This window comes from Phocoena phocoena, chromosome 2 (assembly GCF_963924675.1).
Source record: "Phocoena phocoena chromosome 2, mPhoPho1.1, whole genome shotgun sequence".
NCBI classification, from domain to species: Eukaryota; Metazoa; Chordata; class Mammalia; order Artiodactyla; family Phocoenidae; genus Phocoena; species Phocoena phocoena.
The window spans coordinates 43,368,928-43,393,710 of NC_089220.1; the positions used below are offsets into that span (position 1 = coordinate 43,368,928).

Here is a 24,783-nt window from a genome sequence, read left to right on the forward strand (position 1 = left end):
GAAACATAGTTTGATTTTAAATGTTTAATGGAGTATTAAGATACACAAATTTTCATGTCCTACTGGAAAAACAATTCAGCAGGTGGTTTCCACCCCAGGGCATCCGTCAATATGTAAATGCTGTGCATCACATATTAACACCACACTACCATCAATTACACAGATTGGCCAGGGCCTGAGAAAAGTCAACCTGGACCTCAGGTAACCTGCTTACAAAGCAGTAAATTAGTAATACAGATAAGGCATTGCATTGCTCCAGGCTATATATAGACAATAATGTTATCATATCCATAAAACAGTTGTTGAAAAAAAACCTAGAAGCTAGCTGAAAAGCTTTCAACTCATAAGAGTTTTCACCATTTTATAAGAGTAACCTCAAGAGTTCTTTGGTAATATTCATTTTATGCACCTCTTCATTACTACTGACTAACATTGTGTTTGCAGAGAAGACATTTGAATATTTAACTTTAAATATTCTTCTTCTTCTGACATAATGAAATATTTCATAGGGAAACCCACCAAGTTGTACACACTAACATAAAACATTATATAAATACGCACACACATACATCTATGCTTTACATAAATATATTTTCTCTGATAGCATATTTCAAAATATATTGCAACATTTTATTAACTAAAAATTTACTACACAGAGTAAGTTAATTATTAAAAATACTAGTTTCTTAGCAACATGGCCAGGGGATCCTGCCTTCCATCTTACATTTTTTCTGATCCTCAATTTTACCATGGTTAAGTAACTTGCTATCAAAAGATATTTAGAAACATTTTGGTTACTAAATTCAAACTAGATGTTCATTTGGCACAAACATAAGCTAGATATGCATTTATTTGAGTCACTGTTTCAATTTAGAAATTGGATCACAAAAAGTTTGAGCCAAAAAAAAGGTATAAGAAAATTATCCAAATACATAACTTGCAAACTGATACTAGAATAATGAACAATTACAAAGCATTAAAAAATGCTGTCTATAATAATAAAACTAGTCAAGAAACACATCTTACAATTTTATTCTTCAAATATTGTGCAAAATTTCATAGAATGTTTCAAAGTTTAAAGTTATGGAGGAAGGGTACCCAGTTAAATGAGAAAAAGGCAGAAAAAAATAGTAAACAGTTCTGTCGAAATGGTTATTTTGATAGAATAATCAGTTTGAAGTATTTTTGTAATGGTACTTTTATGAAAAAAATCTTGATTCATCATGGGAACAAAACAAGCTCTTTTTCAAGAAAGGACAAAGTTAAATAAAGCTTTGAAATCACAAGTCTTAAGATGAATAATTGTGTACTGCGACATGTTTTCCCAAATTGGATTTCTTTACCACATACCATGACATTTTTTAATGGAGGCGGATGGGGAGAAACCGTGCAGTTGAATAAAATAGAAGCATTTTCTCAGCGTAAGTTGTAGCTTTGATTTTTGGGTTATCTCAGGGCCAATAAATATACACTCTAGTATATGAAACAAAACTAGAAGATAGACTTAAACTGTAGTCTTTGTTTCTTCAAAGCCTATGTTTTCTAAAATCATTGTTAGGCAAAGTAAAAAGAAATGTTTGTTCTATTACATAAGAACTAAACTTCATTCGGTATTCAATTGACTTTCTAACTTAGCAGACAGGACTTTTACATCTTCAAATACTGAAAATAAATTGCATTCTTGGCCCTTGCTTTAAAAGGTTATAGAGAATAAACGCACACCCTGGTAGTGTTCTAGTGATCTCCCTAATCTCAGTTGCACTTTGTCAGAACGAGGTAACTGGTAGTTAAGTGAAATACCCTAGATCAAAGGGGGATTAATCACCAACTGAATCCTTGCTGAATAAACCTGTCATTCAAGAAAATTATTTCCACTGAACTTAGCAGAGGATTGAAGGTATTTGCATAACAGGGACCTACGTACTTCAGCCAGGTTAAAAGGTTCAGAATTCATCCCATGTTTAGCTTTTTGCCTCCTTTTCCTTTCAGCAGCCTGGTACAATGGTTTCTAATCTGATAATACAGCTAACTATCTAAATGATGTCAGAACAGGAAAGTATTGCAAAGTTTGGATGAGGGATGGATCAATTTCACTTTCAGTAACTCCTAAATCTGATTTGTTGGAATTTAAGATGTAATCCTAAAAAAGTCCCTTAAACCTGAGAACTGTTTATTAACATCCCTTTTCTGACCTTTGTCTTAGAAACAACCATTCTGCTGTGGCAGCGGTCCCTGCAGAGACTCTGGATGATAACTCGACCTACCTTCCTCCCAGGGGTGGTGCAGGAGTCCATGAATATCTATAAAGGATTCTGAAATACTATAATAAAAACTAGAAGAAAAATACTAGTAGTTGTTCTATGTATTAAATTGTGCTTTGAAATATCTTAAATCATACAATGTATATATAAAACCACAATTTTAACTCACTGAAAATATTGAGTTGGTGTGAAAAAATTAATTTTGTAAGACTAATGCTTAAAAATTTTTTTAAAAATTTAAGAATTTCTGATAAGGCTATTTACTTCAAACCTGACATTTGAATCAATTATTTAAAAAGTAAAAGGTAAAAAATGCCCACCACTGTAAGGGGGATTGTCTTACACTGTTAAGGGTACTGCTGACTTTAAAAAGTTTGAGTACATTTTCAGAAATGTAACACTTTTTGTACATTTTGGAGCTACTGAAGAATAATTATCCATATGATAGACATCAGATTTCATAATCATATTTTGGCACTAAAGGGAATTTAGCAATTTTGCATCCAGCGGTCTGACACCACCCAAACCTTTAACTGGAAGTAGGTGCTCATATTCAGTGCAAACACACAGCATCTTTCAAGTTAAAAAATGCAAAGAATAGTTATCAAAGAAAATGAATAAAATCCATAGCGAGATAATATTTTAGAAAATGATTGAAGTTTTAACCCAAGAAAGGACTCTTAGAGTGTCTTATAGCTTAGAATAAGAACATGTCAATCACGATTAAGCTTCTGGAATCGGAATCCCTTTGAAATGCAGCTGTTTCTTCTTTAATTGTGGCAGAGGACTCTGAAGAAAAGAAAGGTCCAGCCTTAAAGATGAGTAAGGAATACAAAATAGCTCAGGATTAGTTGTGGAGTTCAAAGGTCGCTAATTACACTAAGGAGTTCCCAGACACAGAGAAAACATTAAACAGGTCACCTACCAAACGGGAAACAGACTTTGTCTTCAGAAATTATCCTGAAGTGACAGGTTTCTAGACAAAATCAAAGCATCACAGTGTGCCCAGCTGATCTCAACAGGATGAAAACATGAGTTAGTTTTAGTTCTGTAGCGTTATGTTAGAATGCAATGGCAACAGATGGCATCAGGTTCCCCATTGTCCCTACACTTTTCCAGTACTCCTTAGATTTTCCTCAGGTTTCTAGAAATGTCAGATCAAAGATTCATTGGCTTTTATGATTGCTTATAAAGTTTTGCCTAGGGGGTTATTATACTGAATCTCAGCCTACTCACTAGATAAATGCCTCTTCCCTATTTTAGTATACTTTGCTAAACACTTACACAATCAAGATGTACAAATGGCTCTGTTAATATAAGTGAAATGTTAAGCTTTCCTTGAGTTTAAGAGAGATCAAAAAACTTAAAGGGAATGATTTTTTTCTTTTTTCAAAAGGAACGTTTTTTACTACTGATTATCTATGATTAACCTAGAATAACAAGCTAAAGTCTTGGTCTGGAAGTTACTCTATTTTCTTCATTACCTGGGATAATTTTGAACATAGAACATTATGCCATGATAATGTCTTGCAGAAAATGAGTTTATGAGTAGGATTGACCTTAATTTGAAAAAATTACATTTCAAATCCTAAATTTCTATGCAATCTCCTTTCAAACTACCATAGCTCTCTTTCAAGAAGTTAGCAGCTTTTTCTAAGCTTTTCCTTAAGGACTCATAAAAAAAAGAAACCAAGATATAATTTAATTGAATATTAATCTGTAATGCGTATTTTTTTTATATAACTCTTCTAATTCTGTTCTGTAAAAAGAAACTTGACATGGAATAGGTTTTGAGGTTCTTGAGATTTCATCTTTTCTTGAATGGTCATTTAAAGTCCAACTTGACAATGAACTACTTTGAAAACAGAACGTGACGAATAATTGTAAAGACAGGTAGAGAATAAAGAGTATGTATGACTGGATTGTTCCTGAAGAAACCCAGAGCATGCCAATAAGGAAGCAAGGGTGACAAATTTAAAGAAAATGTGCTACATGAAACCGAAATAAGATTTAAGTGGTACTCTCTACCCATAAAATAGCTTTTGATTTTTACCTGAATTCATTCATTAATGAATTATAATAAAACAGGAAAAGACCGATATTATATCTAAATTTATATTTAAAAATTTGGCTGCAGATATTCAGTAATCACAAAACACTATGCTCATCTTCTGAAGGTGTCCCACCCCTCTTAATACGCTTACTAAACAAAATGTTATTGTGGCAGATGAATAAGCTTGCCTGAAAAGTAACTCCAGAACAGAGATAAACAAAATAGAATTATGCAGATTCTTTATTAGTCAGTAGGATAGTTCTGATTAAAAACAGGTTACTATTTAAACAATTTTCTTTCATTTTCATCAGCTGTTTTCTCAAGAGATTTACAAAGTTGTTTCTAATGTGGTCTCTGGTATTCTGTAACAACACATTGTACTAGCACTTAGCACTTAGGTTTGGAAGAGCAAATAGTTTTTTATCTTGCACAGCATCTACAATCTATTGGGAGCAGCTGCCTGCAGCTCTGCACTGAGGAGCCTAAGCCCATATCCAGGAAGGCTCAGTGGAGAAAGAGGACTGTGACTGATTAGCCATGTCTGCCACAGAGGCAGGAAGAAACATGTATGGCAGGGTAACCCAAGACTAGTCTACAATAAGCTGAAAGTGAATCACTACATTTTATGCTCTGAATTCATACTTGAGTAAAATCAAAGGGTAATGAAATTGGATACATTAGTCTTTAAAATGTTCTTTCAAACTAGATCAGACTAAAAACATTGAACAAGAGCATTTTGTAATTAAATCAATGATTTTCACTCATAGGTTATATGCATACACCTTAAAAATAAAAGACTGTGATTTAATTTATGTTACTATTGTATAAATCCCATTTAAACATGAGACAATTACAGTAATAATGATCCATATGTTACTGGAGCAGGAGCTTTAGAATTCCAGATGTAATAGTCAGAAGAAATTAGTTTCCGGTCTAAAAAAAAAATGATAAGATTATATTATCTTAAAAATTCAATGAGAAAGCAAAGTCATGATATTTAAAATTGTGGAACACAATTATTTCAAGGAAGGCAATACCTTGAGATATCAATTTCAATTCAATTTTTATCAAGGCATTATTATAACTTTCACCACTTTAAAAATATGGCTTCATTAAATACATGAATAATCCATCTTTTAGCTTATATATGCCAAAATCCCTCATGCCAAATCTGCTAATTTTTTTCTCACATCTTCCCTAAATTCTTTTTCTTATAGACCATTACTTCAGCTACAAAAACATTAAAAATAGTTTTATTGTTACCCTTCTGTAACCTCTTCACCACAGTTCTGATTCTGATCTTGCTATTCTTTATGCATTCAAAGTTTCAGAGATGGAAATACACATCCAACTTTCTAGTAATGTCTTAAAAAGCTTGCTTCAGTGGTTTCTTATTGTTCTGATCAAATTTAAGGTTTCTGTTTTAAGAGCTTTGGACAAATGAAAACCTCTTTAAAGTTTTCTGATATGTAAAACTGAGATGATAATGCTCATTTGGAGCTAGACATGTGTAAGTTCTTATTCCATACATCTCCATGTATCCAATTCTGCCTTTTATACCTTCTTCATAATGAAAAGGACAGAGGTAGGATGTATTACCTCACTGCCTTTTTTTGTTGTTTGTTCAGTTTGAGAACCTAGTAACATTGAGAGGCAACATAGCATACTGGTTAGGTGGTCAGGGTCTAGAGACAGACTGCTTGGCTTTGAGTCCAGTTCTGCCATTTACTAGCTATGTGACCCTATTCTCTCTGTTCCGTCAGCATCCTCATCTGTAAAATGGAGATAACAACACTTACGTAGGGTGCTGTAAGGATTAATGAGTTAGCACATATTACATACTCAGAACTGTGCCTGGCACATAGTAAGCAATAAACATCAGCTATTATTATTTAAATCAAGATTATTAGCATTATTAAACTCTTTTCAGAACTAAGTTGTATATTATGAATATAGATTTTATTGTCAAGATGATGGCAAAATAAAGGTTTTTACATAGTTTCACGAAGTGACAGCTATGCTCTGAAACTAACAGAAGAAGGAAATAAAAGATTGGTCATAATTATGCATTTAAAGTGACCTCTTTCATTCATATATTAAGAAGCAGGTGAATTACTGAAACATCCCATTCTGTATTATAATCTCTGAAAATTACTAAAATATGTTTAGTTAATATTAATAAGATACAATATTTTAAACATTATCTAAAGAGACAACATATTTCCCATAGACAACCTAAAATACTGGTCTGTTTGCATTTAGACAAAACTGCTGGTTTGTCCAAACTAACAACTGTATTGTGCCTTCATTAAAAAAAAAAAAAAAAAAAAAAAAAGCATTATGAAGACTCTTCCATATACATGAATTTCTCTAAAAAGCAACGAAAAAATGATGTAGGAGAAAGCACAGGGATGTATGGAGGTAAAGAATATGGCTTATTCTGGTTATATTACATAGAATTTATTATTGCCATTCATAAGTAATTCCTTAGAATTCAGTAGTTCTGAGTTCTGTAATTCTTTAGAAACTTTCAAGTACAAAGTCTTGTCTTATCCTTCCTAGGGACCTAACCCTTAGTTTAAGAAATACTTACCTAAATAGCTTTATTCCCCTTAATATATGAGGCAAAAATGTTGCTGCTTACGTTTATCTAACTCTACCTCATTCTAGCTACTTTTTTGTTCTATGCCACATATCTATATTTGATCTGAATTAAATAATTTTGAATTCATCTACAAATTGCTGTTTCCCCTCCCTATATTTCCATTTGTACTATATGTGTGCGTATGTGTATACACACACACACACACACACACACACACACACACACACACATTTCTCTTGCCCTCCTTTTGGTAAAACAGAGTACTAAATAATGCTCATTGACTACAACATTTGCTAAAAGTATTTAAAATTTTAAGTAATAATCATACTTAACATTTATTGAATCCATCCCACATGCTAAGCATTATGCTAAGTGCATGGTTGATATGATTTTATTTAAACCTCCTAACAACCCTGAGGTAAATACTACTACTAATTCCGTTTTATATATGAGGAAACTAAATAAGAAGTTCACTAACTTGCCCAAGAGTAAGAGTAAATTATAAGCAGAGCAAAGCAAATCCAACTTTAGGCTAGAGCCCACCTCTATGTCAATCCTTGCTCATCCAGACCACTTTACAAATAGGAGAAGGCAGAGGGCAATGTACATAAACTGTTACACAGGATGGATTAGGCCAGAATTTTTATAAATCGGTATTATTCTCTGATCTTTTTCTGTCATATTTTAATTTTATCTTAGTTAATAATAACATAACACCACTTTAGTTACCTTAAGTTAGTTTGAATCTGTACAACTTACATGTACTTATTTTTGGTTTTCCTGATGCAAAAACTTGAACTGAATGCTGATCCGCATAACACCCAGTGAGTGTGTAATCTAAGATCCTAAAATGAAGCTAGAACAAGAAGAGAAATGTACCAAATTAAGGTGATTATTTGGTAAAAATGATGGTCACATTTTTGTCCCTTGACACAAGTTTAGGAATTTATTTCACAGAGTTCACAAAATAAAAATCACAAATAATACTGTGTGTGTTTGCGTGCAAGTGCACATATTCACACATATACACTCACCTTTCCCTTCTGCATTAGGGCTGTTTCTTTGTAAGGCTGCCATTATGAAGTACTTAACACATACCAGGCCCTTCACTAATATAAACTCTAATCTGCACTGCAAGGTATCCCTATTTTACAAATGAGGGAACTGAGGTTCAGAGATGGAAACACTTAGCGTCCCAGTAGGTAAGTAGTAGAGCTGGCATTTGAACTCAGACCTGCCTGACTACAAAAGCTGGTGCTCCTTCCCCTATGGTGTTTGGTGTTCTGTATGTTCTCTCCTATCTCTAAGGCTATGTGGCTGTGATAGATTTCAGATCATAATTCTTTTATACACCTTTTAGCAGAAACAATAAAGTAATTACTAAAACAGAAACACCAGTTTATCTGGTGTTTGGAGGGAATGAAACGCTCTACTTAATTTTTCAGAAAACTAAAATTTAACTTTTACATAACTAACCTTTCTAAAATGTAATGAATGAATGTAAGTTCCTGGATTTAATTGATAATGTGGTGATATCAGTATAAATGCCAATTAATATATTGGGCTATAATAGAGAGGGCCATTAGTACCTTCTCTGAAGGCATAGTGCTGGGCTGTCTCTGAGCCACAATGATATTCACATGAACCATGAAAGGTCTATTCTTACAGAACTCCTGCCTCCTTTTGCTGTGATTCGCATCTTTGCTGCTAAAAGCTTTTGATTTGGCAATATCCAGATAGCTTTTCTATACTTTTTTTCTTCCTTCTCCCTTCCCTGCAAATTTCTCTCTTTTCCTATCTTTCTCCTTTTGATTGCCAAACTAACTGATCACAGACATAGATGTAATTTTCAGAACTTCTCAGCAATTTCTTCCCTATTGCAACTCAAATTATCTAATAGTAAAGGGCTTTTGCTTGCTTGTTTGGTATAATTTTGGATGCTGGAAGTTATGACAAGGTTGATTTCCACACAACTAGATATTATAAAAATAAATCTATTCATTGAACACAAATACGTACTACACGCTTTTGATGCGGCTATAACTGGTTAGGTGATGAAAATGAATAGAAGAGTCATAATCCCTACCTTTGAAAAACATATAGTATAGTAACATCTCACATTTTTTTCTGAAAAACATCTGGAAGAGGGAATTTCTATAATAATCATTGAAACAAAGCTCATGGACATAGTTGAAGCCAATACAGAAGAAATGAATATCACTAGTGTACTTCTGACTTCACTACCATTTCCCCTAGTTGCTTTTACATATAGATTTCAATCTTTCTTTGATTTCTTTGATACTACTCTATTTAGGTTTTCCTGCTACCTTTCTGATCGCATTTTCACTTTCCCTCACTGATTCTTTTGAATCTTCCTCCTATTTTCTCTTATCTTTTTATGACCTTTTAATTTCTACTGCCTCAACTATTTCTTCCTCATGGATAACTCCTAGATCCTAAGAACAGTTGAGCTTTCTCTTGAGAATCAAGCTTTGGGTTTTAAGTCACCTACTGGACACCTATACTGGGGTAAATTGCTATTACCAACAACATATGTGATATGAAGCCCACTCCCTCCCAACTTTCTCCACATTTCTTCTAAGATACAGAACTTTCTTCTAAGTATGTACATCCATTCATCAAATATTTATGTGCTAGGTACTGAACTAGATGTTGGGAATAAAACAATGAATGAATGAGATTCACACGGTCTTTGCCCTCCTGGAGCTTCAAGTCTGGTTTAAGTCACAATTTTTTAATGACATCATCTTTGACTTAAAACTATTTCCTATCTTTCTACTTAATTAGTGAGATTAAAGGCTATACCTTTATCACAGCTCTATTCCTTTTTCTCCCTTCCTTTCTCTTTCTGTGACACTACACTAGTTCAGCATTATTAACTTACTACCTTTCAGCTGGAATACTAATATAGCTAAAAAATAGTTTCTTTGCCTCTAGTTTTTTTCTTCACTCACCTTCCTCACATCCATTTCAGATTGATCCTCATAAAGTATCACTTTCTGAAGGACCACTCCCGTACTCAAAGAAAGTATAACATTTTCTAACAAAGCAATGAAAGCCAGATTCAAATCCTCTACAATCCAGACCTAAATCACTTATTCAGACTTCTGTGTGACTACTGTTTCTAGTAGTGCTTCCTAAACATGCCTTGTTATCCTTCATTCCTGTGATTAAGTCATTTCTTCACCTATACAAACGACAGTTAATATTCAAGGCTTCATATCGATGCTTACCTGAGCCTCAGAGTTTTGCCTAAACTCCATCTCTACTACAAAGCTTTCCTTGACCACTTTGGTTGGAAGTGCTCAGTCTTTTTTTTGAAAGACCAAAAGCAGTCAGTCCTGATCAGTTACTGACATGCATCATTGAAAAATCCCTAGAGGGCAAAGACTACATCTTACATTCTTTTTATACAAATCTCAAATGTGATATCTAAGAACTGTGTAGAACTAGGTTAAGTTGAGGTATTTAGGTTTTACATAATTCTTTCACCTTAAAAATTTTAAAGTATTAAGTGAAATAGAAAGTGATTACTAAACAAAAAGAATCTTAATAAAATCTAACAGAGGACTTAGACAAAAAGAACAGAACTCCAAAAACAAAAAAAAGTTAGGAAACATTAAAAATCAATTATATGCAATTTGGAACAAAAGGAAAGGTTTCTAATGTACTGAGCCATATAAATATATTTACCTTTAAATATGCTGTACCTCCAATGCAAATCTGGTCAAATGGCTGCTTTTCATGGCTCTTGGCTCCAAAAGTTACAGTTCCAGAAAGACTAATTTCCATTGATTTTGGGAACTTCTGTCCTAAAAACAGAAATACATCAATCAACTATTATAAATTAAATAGATTCTACAGCAAATGAATGAAAAAATAAATAAATAAAACCTAGTTTACCAATATTCCAGATCAATAAGCTTTTCTCTCGAAATACTTCAAGCTGGCCAAAACTAACTTTGTATTCCACATGTGTGACTGGACCTCTTTAAAAAAGAAATGGACAAAATGGAAAGAAAAAAATAATCATAGATATAACAGTTTAAAGAGATTTAAGTCAAATCTTGCTACTGTTACTTAATACAAGGACAACATAAAAGCAGATCTGTATTCAAGTTTGCAGAATAGAGTAGAATAAATAATGAATATTATATCTCAGAAAACACAGAAACACAATAAACATTCTTTTGGTGATGCTATACATTTCATTATTAATTCTAAAGATAACTACAAAGTCATGCAGAATGTATTAATACAGGCACATAGATTGACGTAACATTAAAACTGTGATTTTACTATATATTTATGTATCCTTTGAAAAGAACTATTCTGTAGGACAAACTTAAAAGTAGAACTGATACGGAAGTAATCTTATGATATTAATTCACCAGGTTTTCTAGTTGGGCTTGATCTGTATGTTGAGTACAGAAAAATTGTTAGAAATAAAGCCAGTAGTAAAATAAACCCTGAAGAAGATACACTGGCTGAAGTTTATAATTTACTAGCAAGTAGTTTAACCAGAAAAATGACAATATTTAAAAATAAAGAGATTATTTTTATGACAATGTTTTGGTTAAGAATCAGCATACATTTGAAAAACATAAAATTTTTAGATCTTAAAAATAAGGTAAAAACCAAGACAATTTATTATAGGGCAGTGGGAATGTACTAAAGAAGGCAGAGGTCATGGCATTGTTATTTTATTCCTACCTGTTGTAAAAAGGTATATGAGCTTCACAGAATTCAAAACTATTTTTCACACTTTCATGAAGTTTTAAATTAACTGTTATTTTTAGTTGTACTTCTTCCTCTTTTACTTGATAAAAACCCAAAATTGGTGGCACAGGGACCTGGAAACAAACATAAACACATTTTTATATAATTCCCAGGTTAATGGGTCTAAAATATCAGTGGTGATGGAGAAAAAAGCCTTGCAGTAATATAGTCATTATATACAGATATGACTTTAATGACTAATGGGTTACTCCAAGTTATTCTGATAATAGATGATGAAGCTACATTCCTTCTAAGGTCAGGGATTCTTGCATCTCTTTCTATTTCCAGAGGTGAGAAAGGTGCCTTACAGAGGTGTGTGATACATTCTTTTTCCTACTCCTGCTTGTTCAGACTCCCTTCCTCCAGGGTCTCTATGACCTGCAACACAGAACATGCACTAGACATACTGATCACTGACACCCGCCCACAGTTTCTGCTGCCCTGCTTGTATCTTGATTCCCCAACCCTCCCAGATCAGCAGTAGCTTAATGGGTCATCAATAACTGATTGAAGCGAAACAATCTGAATCTTCTGGTAAGTAACTCATGAAAAGTTCTTGTTTGGACCAAAAGTATGGATGATTTGCTTACAACAGAATTCATAAATATGAAGATTAGCAAAGTCCCAACTTCTCCAAGGTTGTTTACCTGAGAAGTGTAGTAGCATAAGTTGAATGACTCTAAAGGTGGAGTGAGTGGAAATTTGTAAGGCCCACTAAATGCAGAATCATCTGCTGCATCAATGCTACTAGAAGTCAGAATGGCAGAGTCGAGAGATGTCACACAAGGATGAACCAGAAAATCCTGAAGTGGAGATCCATTGGTGGGGAGACTCAAGCTGATCGTAACATTTGGCATACTTCCTTCTAAATCACACTGCAACACAAACAAACAGATATTACCAAGATCTTTGAAGCATACATCTTTTGAAAGAGGCCTTTCTTAATTTATCTGAGTCACTTTCCACAACTTAATTCACTTTTCTCTCAAGGTATTATTCTCATTGCTTTCTGTGTTCTGGTTAATGATTCTATCATGCTCTCAGACACCCAAGCCAGAGACCAGGAGAGCCTTCCTAGAGCCCTCTGCTTACATTTAAAACCCTTAAAAAGCAACTTTTCTTCATTCCTGTTACACTGGTACAGGCCCTTACAATTTCTGTCATAGCCCTCTAAGTGTATCTAGACTCACTTTCCTCTAATCAATCCATCCTTCATCAATGCTAGAGCTATCTTAATAAAACATAATTCTAATTATATTGTATCCATGTCAAAACCTCTCAATAGTTCCCCCTCAGTTTTGTATTACTTTTAAAGCCTTTTGCTGTTTGGTTCCCATCTACCTCTTTAATCATTTTCTACCCTGCAAGTAATGCTGGAGACACACTGGGGACTGTCAGAGGATCAGAGACTTATTCTCCCAGCTCCTCTTATCCGGGAGTAAGCCCTCATTCCTATACTAAACACCTTTACTCCCATAAATCTGTAGTGGCTCTTTTTCTGACCCAGCCAGACTGATATACCTTACTTGGGTGTGTGCTGGGGGTGGGGGTGGGGGGCGGTGGGCAGTCAGGCTCTTCCTTTATAACTCAAACTTGACATTTACCTCTATTAAAGCACCCAATTACAACTGTCCAATTGAAGCATATAAGGCTTACTGATAAGTTTTGTTTGGCTAGACTTGTACAATATTTTAAGAGTTGGTGGAACTCAGTAGGTATAATGCTTAGTTCCAAATGCAAGCAGTTAGTTCCACTATCATGTACATAGTCTGCATTATGCATTAACTGCCCACTCTCTAGAGGTGAGATCAAATGTCTGTGCTCCTGTTTGTTTCCTTCTTTAAGCTTTAAGTTTTTGAAAGCAAGAATTATTATATTTTTCTTTGTATCTCTAGTGCCCAGTACATTGCTAAGTATAAGAGATACTCCAGGGACTTCCCTGGTGGCGGAGTGGTTAAGAATCCGCCTGCCAATGCAGAGGACATGAGTTCGAGCCCTGGTCTGGGAAGGTCCCACATGCCGCGGAGCAACTAAGCCTGTGTGGCACAACTACTGAGCCTGCGCTCTAGAGCTCGTGAGACACAACTACTGAAGCCCACAAGCCATGACTACTGAAGCCCGCGTGCCACAACTACTGAAGCCCGCATGCCTAGAGCTCGTGCTCCACAACAACAGAAGCCACCGTGACGAGAAGCCCACGCACCGCAACGAAGAGTAGGCTCCGCCCTCTGCAACAAAAGAAAGCCCATGTGCAGCAACAAAGACCCAACGCAGCCAGAGATACTCCAATAACGTTTGCTGAATGGATATCTTTTTATAATTATGAACCGTACCTTTGGTTCGCAATTTTAATAGGAAATGTTTTATATTTTTATCTATCACTTGACATATGTGTGAATTCATGAATATATCTGCTGTATAATGCAAGCATTTAGAGAGCAGGCAGGCATTATGAACAGTACCATGTATAATTAGTGACTTATAAAGGTCTTTCAGTGATAGTTAGAATAACGTCAATCCCATTTGATAATAAAAATGCCAAATAACTACTATGAAACTTAAGAACATTTTAGTATTTTCAACTTTAAATCATCTGCTACTTCACTCTCTATATGTGGATAGCAAGAATTAAAGAAAAAAGTTTTATTTTTTGGCAGATATTTGTGGAGATAATATATGAACAAATATTAGTAGCAAATAGTATCAACATTTTAAAATATTTGGTTTATACTTATTATCCTCTAACACAATTAAAGGAATCAGAGAAACAGCAACCATTATGGAAATAACCAACAAATTATCTGCGGTCTAGGCATCTGAAATACCAGAGCACTAGCCATTCACTACGGGATGAGGACATCCATTCTAGAAGAAATCTGTATACTACCCTTTAAACCAATCTGGCATATGTAGATCTGGACTTTTAATTAGGAATTATACAAACAGAAGGGACCTAGGTACTTATCTAATTTTAAAAATGAGAAAAGAGGGCTTCCCTGCTGGCGCAGTGGTTGAGAGTCCACCTGCTGATGCAGGGGACAGGGGTTCGTGCCCCGGTCTGGGAAGATCCCACATGCCGTGAAGCGGCTAGGCCCATGAGCCATGGCCGCTGAGCCTGCGCATCCGGAGCCTGTGCTCCGCAATGGGAGAGGCCACAACAGTGAGAGGCAAGCGTACCGCGAAAAAAAAAAAAAAGGAAAAAAGATTTTAAAAAATTGTGTAACTCTTCCAAAGAGACAGAGAAATTAGTGGTGGAATGAGGATTAGAACTTCAGTCCACTGGCTTTTGGTTCACCAGGTTTCCTACTAGGATTGAGATAAAATGAAGATAATTATTTCCATTTACAATAGGCTTCATAATAAAACTCCTTTAAATACTTTAAAAATGGTTTGGCTAACAGTTATACTATTTACATACAACCCTAAAGAAACATTTAGTTCATGAGTTTCAGTACACCCTCACTATTTTTATTTTTAGAAAAAAGTTTTTTAAAGATGAAAGTTTCCCATAATGATCATCTGTATTAGACCAAGAATAGGAGCCAATCTAAAATTCCCAGAAGCAATAAACTAGGGTCAGCCTATCAATGAGCTGAGATATTTAAATAGCATAATATTAATTAGTATTAAATTATATATAACATATTCCCTGTTCATTATTACAGAATGAAAAAGAGAGACAGTGAATTTTCCTACTTGTATTTTACAGAACTTACAAGAAACGTAGATTCAACTGCTTTAAGAGGTATGAATGACATAATCTGTAAACACCTTAATTTTGGAGACATTTATGATAACTATTTCTATTAAAATTAATAACTGGAATGTATTTTTTTCTTTTTTCAATACACAGGCCTCTCACTGTTGTGGCCTCTCCCGTTGCAGAGCACAGGCTCTGGATGCGCAGGCTCAGCGGCCACGGCTCATGGGCCCGGTCGCTCCATGGCATGTGGGATCTTCTTGGACCGGGGCACGAACCCGTGTCCCCTGCATCGGCAGGCGGACTCTCAACCACTGTGTCACCAAGGAAGCCCTGGAATGTATTTTTGATCATAATAGAAGTGAGTTTAAAACAGGCACATAAATTTTTAGGCCACTTTAAGGTTAAAAAGGAAAAAAAAAGACCCAATTTGTCTGCCAGGACTCTTCTAATTCTCTATTCTTGAAATCTACTTTTATCTATTGGATTTGCACTTAACTACTCAACATTAATATGATACATAAAAAGTTTGTATTAATAAGTGCAGAGAATAAAAGAAGATAACAGAAAAACAGACACCTGAGAATATTAATATGTACTTGTAGACATTCTCTTGGAGGGGCTCTATTTTTGATCATTATTGAATGTGGCACTGATCACTGCTAACTGTATTGTTATTTTCATTGCCTTTTCCTATTACCTAACCTTAAACCACAGAACCCTATATTAACCTAGTGACTTGTTTAAATAAAACATGAGCCCTTGAAAATGGCTTCAGATATTAAGTCAGAGATTTGTCAATTTCACCCCCTCTAGGAAAAATGGAAAGTAGGTACGGTGACTTTAAAATATTTTCACAAATTCTCTGACCCTACTCTTTTCAAAAGATGGAGCCTCATCCCACTCCCCTTGAATGTGGACCAGACAAAGTGACCTGCTTCTGATGAACAGAAAGTGGCAGAAGTGATACTATGTGACCTTTCAGCCTAGGTAATAAAAAGAATAGCTTTCACTTGTGCCTCATGTGGTTGGCTGTCTGTATGATCATTTGATCAAAGGGAAGGCAGTCACCAAGTTGTGAGAACATTCTTAAGCAGCCTGTTGAGAAGTCCACATGGAAAGAAACTGAGGTCTCCTACCAATAATCAGCACCAACTTGCCAGCCATGTGACTCAGTCACCTTGCAAGTAGAACTTCCAGCTCCAGCCATACCTTCAGGTGACTATAGCCCCAGCTGAACTCTTGACTGTGACAGACTTCCACACTAGAAGTTCCCAGCTAAGTTGCTCTTGAAGTCCTGACCTACAGAAACTACGAGTATAATAAATGTTTATTGGTTGTGGTAACAGGTCAATTCATTACACAGCAATGCAGTTGACCCTTGAACAATGCGAGGGTTGGGGCACTGACCCTCTGGTCAGTCAAAATCCATGTATAACTTTACAGTCAGCACTCTGTGTCCAAGGTTCTGCATCTGTGGATTTAGCCAACTGTAGATTCAGCCAACTGCAGATACTATAGTACCAAATGCAGTATGTATTTAGTGAAAAAAAGCCACGTAGAAGTAGACCCACGCAGTTCAAATCTGTATTGTTCAAGGGTCAAATGCATATAGCCAGTATAATTAGTAAGAAATGCAAAAAGATAACATTATAAAATTTCACGTGAACATAACATTTAATGACTGCTGTTTATAAGAATCAAGAATGTCACATTATGATGTAAAATAAGGTCGGCAAATTTTACTTTTCTCCATAAATGTTAAGTGCTATGATAAAACAAGTACCAGAGAAAATCTCACCTTGCAAGTGACAACTCCAATGACTTGCCATGTATCTGCTATATCCTGTTTATCATATTGCATGGATTTTACCTTTTCAGTGATAGAAATAGAAACCTGTGGTTTTCCTTTGTATGTTCCAGCTTTCCAGGTCGGCTGTTTTTGTGGATGAGTAACAGAAGCAAAATTAATACTATCCAATGAATTCTGTAAGTTGGCATCTAACAAAGTGCCAAAGGGACAAGCCTGTAGAAGCAAGTCGGGCAACTGGCTCAATTTTGTATTTAGCTCACTGTCATTTTTTTGACCTGAGTAGAGAAAACCCTGTACCCCAAAAAGAAGTTCAAAGCCTTGTGAAATTCCACTAATGCTAATTAATGGTGGACGAGGGGATAAAGTTTGTTCAACCAGTGGAACACAAGCGTATATCATGCCATTCTTCATGAAAGCAACAACTGGCCAGAGTTCTTCACCTCCTATCGGGAGTGCATAAATGGATGTTTTATTGATGTGTGAACAGCTATCACGACTCTCCGAAAAGTCCTTATCATCACGCAGTAATCTCAGTTCAAAAAGCAGTGCTTTAAGGAAGGGACCATCTTCAGGAACAGGCACATAACTTGCTCCATTGAAGACTTTGGCTCTTTTTTCAACAGTTGGATACCGTCTGTATTAATGGAAACAAAACCATAATTAATTCCTGCAAGTAAAATAAAACTGCAAGTTCAAAACCTAAAAACAAACACAAAACATAAGGCAAACACTAATAACAAAACACACAATAACAAATACACACACCAACAAACAAAAACCACAACCAAAAAATTATTATATTACATGTTAAATTCTTACTAAAACAACTACCTGTTGTGTACTTGATATATCTCAAATGATAAAGTACCATTATCTATTATCTAAAAAAATTCAGTTTAGTTGATTTTTTAAATAGGTAGAGTAGAGTACCTGGTTCTAATTCAAAATCCTAGTCTTTGGCCACTCAGATTCGCACTTAAGCAAGGCGTGTATACCTGTATACATTTTAGGCATCTATAAGGACTTTTTTTTCTTTATCTTTTTAAAAAAAGTTTACTTTTTATTTCCTCCTTTCCTTTGTTTTTTAATCACAAGGAACATCTTTCTCCCCACTCAATCCTACCTCCAGGAGTAACCACTGCCAAGGGTTTACTGTTTCATCCTTCTAGAGGGTTTTCAATGCTTTTAAAGCATAAACATAAACACACTGTTATTTTAAAAAAAACAGAATGATACATTTTGCAGTGAAACTTACTTTTTACACTTTCCAAGTTAGGTCATATAAAGTTACAGCTGCACAGTATACCATTGGGTTAAGGACCTGCAATCTATCTGGACCCCCATTGGTAGAAACATCACTTCTTTTGTTGTTACAGATAAGGCTGCAAAGAAGATTTTCTTGTCTTGTCTTTCCTTTCCCCTTTCTCCCTCTCCCCCCACCACTTTCTAACTGAGGTATAATTTAGATATAACATTATATCATTAGGTTGGTCAAAAAGTTCATTCATTTTTTTCCATAAGATGGCTCTAGTAGTGCTTAGTTGTCTTTAACTTCAGTGTTCATTTAAAAAAAAAATCAAAATTGGAGAATTTCTGTGTGGCCATTTTAATATTGAAAAAGAAAGAAAAAGCAACATTTTCAGCATATTATGCTTTATTATTTCAAGAGAGGTAAAAACACAATTAAAACGCAAAAAACAAGATTTGTGCAGTGTATGGAGAAGGTGCTGTGACTGATAGAACGTGTCAAAAATGGTTTGCAAAGTTTCATGCTAGAGATTTCCTGCTGGACGATGCTCCACCATTGGGTAGACCAGTTGAAGTGGATAGCAATCAAATCGAGACATTAACTGAGAACAGTCAATGTTATAGCACACTGGAGACAGCCGACATACTCAAAATATCCAAATCAAGTGTTGAAAATCATTTGTACCAGCTTGGTGATGTTAATCGCTTTGGTATTTGGGTTCCACATAAGTTAAGCAAAAAAAACCTTCTTGACCGTATTTCCGCATGTGATTGTCTACTGAAACATATCAAAAATGTTCTGTATTTGAAACAAATTGTGATGGGTGATGAAAAGTGGATACTGTACAATAGTGTGGAATGGAAGAGATCGTGGGGCAACTGAAATGAACCACTACCAACCACACCAAAGGCCAGTCTTCATGCAAAGAAGGTGATGTTATATATAGTGGGACTGGAAGGGAGTCCTCTATTATGAGCTACTTCCGGAAAACCAAACAATTAATTCCAACAAGTACTGTTCCCAATTAGACCAACTGAAAGCAGCACTCGACAAAAAGCATCCAGAATTAGGCAACAGAAAATGCATAATCTTCCATCAGGATAACGCAAGACCGCGTGTTTCTTTGATGACCAGGCAAAAACTGTTATAGCTTGGCTGGGAAGTTCCAATTCATCCGCCGTATTCACCAGACATTTCCAGATTTCCATTTATTTCCGTCTTTACAAAATTCTCTTAATGGAAAACATTTAAATTCCCTGGAAGACTGTAAAAGGCACCTGGAACAGTTCTTTGCTCAAAAAGATAAAAAGTTTTGGGAAGATGGAATTATGAAGCTGCTTGAAAAATAGCAGAAGGTAGTGGAACAAAACAGTGAATACCTTGTTCAATAAAGTTCTTGGTGAAAATGAAAAATGTGTCTTTTATTTTTACTTAAAAACCTAAGGAACTTTTTGGCCAACCCAATAGTTTCAGGTATGTAACATAATGATTTGATATTTGTATACATTGCAAAATGATCACCACAGTACGTCTAGTTAACATCTATCACCTTACATAGTTAACAAAAATTTTTTTTGTGTGATAAAAACTTTTAAGACTTCCTGTCGGGGCTTCCTTGGTGGCGCAGTGGTTAAGAACCTGCCTGCTAATACAGAGGACACAGATTTGAGCCCTGGTCTGGGAAGATCCCACATGCCGCAGAGCAACTAAGCCCCTGTGCCACAACTACTGAGCCTGTGCTCTAGAGCCCGCGAGCCAGAACTACTGAGCCTATGCGCCACAACTACTGAAGCCCGTGCGCTTAGAGCCCGTGCTCCACAACAAGAGAAGCCACCACAACGAGAAGCCCGTGCACCGCAATGAAGAGTAGCCGCAATGAAGTGTGCGCAGCAACGAAGACCCAACACAGCCAAAAATAAATACATTAAATAAATTAAAAAAGAAAGACTTCCTGTTTAGCAACTTCCAAATATGCAATACAATATAATTCAACTATAGTCACCATGCTGTATATTACATCCCTATGACTTATTTATTTTATAACTGAAAGAGTATACCTTTTGACCCTCTTCATAAATTTCTCCCACCCCACCACAGGACTTTTTTTTCTGATTCCATCTTAGTAGAGTATGATGGGAAAAAGTGGTTCAATTTAATCCTCCACATTGTGGATTCACTAGTTTACTGAGTACACTTGGTACCCTAAGTCTTCTTGCCAACCCCTACAAAAACATGTAAGAGCATCTTAGTAATAGTGGTTTATCTCTATGGCCCTGGAAGATACTATGAGGTAACAAAAAGAATAAAATGAATAATCTTTTATGGTTTCCATGCTCTATCCTGAACAGTAAGTTACTAATTCGTCCTTTTTTTGGGGAAACAGAAATTTACAAAAATGTTAGATCACATCTTCTTAATTAAAAAAGTACTTTCCCGATTCCTTATCTCTCCACTCCAAAGTCCACAACAAAGTCATTTATTTGCTATTAACTTCTGTGTAAATTGCCTAACTTCCCTAAGTCTGTCTTCTTATTTGTAAAATAAGGGAGTGGCTAAAGAACATATAAGCAATTCTCATCAAGAATCAAGAACAGACCTAGCCAAATAATGTTTTTCTACTAATTCACTAATACTACTAATAAAATATTGGTGTTTACTAATAATTCTAAAAAAGAAAAATAAGAATGTATTCAAAGTTATCCATGTATTAGTGAACCTCACTCATTTACATTCTGATGCATTTTCTTGATTGAGGAAAGGGAAGAATTAGCTAGCCCTCCAGTAATGGCCTAGCAGGTGAATGCCACTTCTTTCTCTTAGTCTTTGAATAAGGATAGTTAAAAACTCTGGACTGAACTCTAGTCCAGACTACTATCCTCTAGAGGATAATTCAAGTTCTCTTAAGTGTAAGAATTTCATGATTGAAATTGTAAAAATAAGTTTGTCTGGGACCTTATAGAATGTCTCAATATATGTTCAATAAATACTTTGCCGGATGACTCAACCTGTCATTTCAGAGTTATTCTAGGCCTTTTCTAAAACAGGACTTGAACTTTAAATGGCCCTGCAACTACAGGGAACAATACTAACGTAAGCTAGACTTAAGCTGGTACTGTTACTATCTATCCAGACAGCAAATCTCTAAACCAGAATCTAAATCAAGTTCTGTTGTGGGGAAAAAGTAGCTAGATAGAGGAAAGATCATTTACATTCTTAAATCTTAAGTGATGGCCATTATCCTTTGGCAAATATGTGGATAAAAGGCCAGTGCATATCTGTTTAGCTCTAACTCTGGCCCCAGGAGGTCAGAAAACAGAAAAAAAAAATAAGACCTAACTAATTCGTTCAATGATACAGGATAAATAAGTGGCAGATGAATTATCTGAACCCAAGTTGCTGCCTTCACAGAGATGTTGAAAAGTCCACCCAAACAAAAAGAATTTTTCTTTTGAAATATTCTGAGCACAGTGGGAAAGAACTCTGAAAACAAGCACAACTTCTTCAAGAAACTTATTATTGTACACAGTACAAAAATCTTACCTCTACGAGATGTTAAAATAAGCTACAAAGCCACAGATATAAATACACTATGGTACTGGCAAAGAACAAAGTAATAGAACTGAGACAGACCAATGTTTATATGGGAGACATAATAAGCTACTATCAACAGCCCCAGAAATCAATGAAGAAAATACATACTATTTGGAAGATGATGTCAGGAAAACTGCCCCACAGCATAGAGAAAAACAAAATTAGAATACTACTTAACACCACATCCAGAGATGGACTACAGACGGATTAAAGGCCTAAATATAATAGAGAAAATGATAAAGTCAAGAGGAAATAATGTAGTAAGATATCTTCAGGAAATAAAGGTAGGAAAAGACTTCAACAAATTCCCCCAAAGGGCTAACTACTTTGACTGCAACAAAACTAGGGATTTCTGTTTAACCAAGGGTAATGAAAAGTTAATTGACAATGACAATAAGTTAAGATAAAATATCTATAACAGCTAAAAATGACATAGGACTAATATCAAGATTATGCAATGAACTCCTGCAAGTTAACAGGAAAAAACCAGCAACTCTTGAAGAAAAAAACAGACAATGGATATATACAGGCAATTCACAGAAGAGGAAACCCAAAGGCCGTTGCTACACAGAGAAATGCAAATGAAAGTGAGATATTCTTTACACCAGTACTGGCAAAAAGTGGAGTAAGTGTTAGGAAAGAATAGAGATACTGCTGATGAGAGTGTAGACTGGTCAAAGTATTCTGAGGAGCTAATTATTTGGTAATATTTAGTCAAAATCAGTATAGATATGCCCCCATGTAACTGTCTGAGGTTATTTACTGCAGCACCGTTTTGATAGCTGAGTCGGGGGCAATCTGGGAGATCATCACCGGGGGAAGGGGAGATGTAAAATGTGACAGATGTAAACCATGGAGTACTACAGAGCAAGTAGATGCAATGGCCTAGATCTGCACTATCCAGTATAGTAGCTGCTAGCCATGCATGGCTATTTAAACTTAAAATGAAACACAATTAAAAACTGAGTTCCTCAGTTACAATAACCACATTTCAAAAACTCAACAACTACATGTGGCCAGTAGCTGCAATATTAGACAGTATAGATTTAGAACATCTCCCATTTCCATCATTGAAGAAAATTCTACTGGACGGTGCTGCCCTAGATGAACAAAGTAACCTGGATGTTTCCTAAAAATAGTGCTGAGAAACCTGACAAGCGTTAAGAAAAGGGAATGACATCTATAGCACACTTAATTGTATAATTTGAAAAATACATACACAAACACACAAACAAAAGGATAAAGATACCAAAGGGAATATATAAGTAAAGCAGGAGTACCTAGGATGGATGGACCAATAAGGCTGATGAACCATATTGAAGATTATTATTAACCTCCTGAGGTACAACAACAAGAACAACAAATGTAAGCCAGGTACCCCAGAGAAAATGGTAAACTCCAAGGCTCAATGCCTTCAGTAACAAAAATTGTTAAGGCAGGAAAGAGGGAATTTTTCATATCCACATTGCCTACCACTTTTCCTTAAAATTACACTCATCTTTGTCAGCCTCAATCTGGATTCAGAACTAACTACTTCACTACAGAGCTTTTCTCAGGGAAGAATGAATGTTTGCAAGAAAGAACTGTCCACCACTGAGAACAAAAGGTGAAACAGATCACTCAATTGCCACCCATATTTTACAGTGAGTTACTGTATATTCTCTTCACAGAGCTAGTTTGATAAAACGTGGCAAATTCTAAAAGTGGAACCAGATCAGCTCACACCATTTTAAAAAAGTGAATTCAATTTAATTTTTTGTACTTTTTCAATTTTCTTCAACAATTAGGAACTTTAAAGTAAACTGAGAATTTCTGGGAATGAAAAATAATTATAAGCTGAAAGTAACAGCCTGATACTGCTCAGCAAGAACTTTCCATAAAAATGAGTTAAAATGTCCTTGAATGATTTTTATTAAAGTAGAAAAATGTGAAATATGTTTATTGCTCAGGAAGTTTCCTTTCCTTTCGTCATCTCTACATCAATCTTACGTAGGTGGAGTTACGATACAGTAACATTAATATGAGAAAATACATAATACTTAAAATGTGCCAGGCATCAACTCATTTAATTCTCACAACACTATAAGGTAGTATTATTACAATCTCCACTTAACAGATGAAACAAATGTTAAGTAACTTGCCCAGGTGTCGGACCAGGGATACACAGCATCACAAAACTACGCTACACCATCCATCTGTCCGATCCATCACGCCTGAAGATTTAGATTTGCGTTTACCTGGAGAATCTGACGGTGCCACAAAGTGGACTTCCCGGTTCGTGGCTTATGAGCCACACTGCCCGCTGGGCCATGATAAGCCACTAAGGCATCAGCTCTTCTCTAAGGTGGCCACCGAAGAAGAGCGCAGACCGGCTTTCTCAGGCGTTTTCTTTTACCAGAAGCCCCGAGGCTCACGCATCTAGAGCCACATTCTGCCCCACCACAGACAGGTCGGGTTCAGCAGAGAAGCTAACTCCTTCAGATGAAGTCACTAAAACCTCTGAGTCCGCGCTGGACAACACACGCCACAAAAACTTCTGTGAATCCGCCCTTAAAACCTCCGGAAATCTATTTATCCCCACCAACCCTGCTACTTTCTTCCTCTCGAGTCCACTTCCGGGACGGTAGCCCGCAAGGATCATGATGCCTCACTCGCCCGCGCGGGGAGCCTCTTCGCGGTTCGCCTGCTGCTCTCCCCCTCGCCGGCCCCTC

At 35.7% G+C, this 24,783-nt stretch overlaps 1 protein-coding gene across 1 annotated transcript; it reads right to left on the reverse strand.

The window, feature by feature from the left end:
- Window positions 1-4,384: 4,384 nt before the first annotated feature.
- On the reverse strand, window positions 4,385-24,675 carry AP5M1 (adaptor related protein complex 5 subunit mu 1). Its single transcript, XM_065872274.1, has 8 exons — window positions 24,310-24,675; window positions 17,221-17,866; window positions 12,367-12,594; window positions 11,654-11,793; window positions 10,844-10,929; window positions 10,634-10,752; window positions 7,679-7,775; window positions 4,385-5,247 (listed from the first exon to the last, which is right to left on the reverse strand). The coding sequence occupies exons 1-8, from the start codon at window positions 24,381-24,383 to the stop codon at window positions 5,165-5,167; spliced, it is 1,473 nt and encodes a 490-aa protein (XP_065728346.1). The 5' UTR covers window positions 24,384-24,675; the 3' UTR covers window positions 4,385-5,164.
- Window positions 24,676-24,783: the final 108 nt, after the last annotated feature.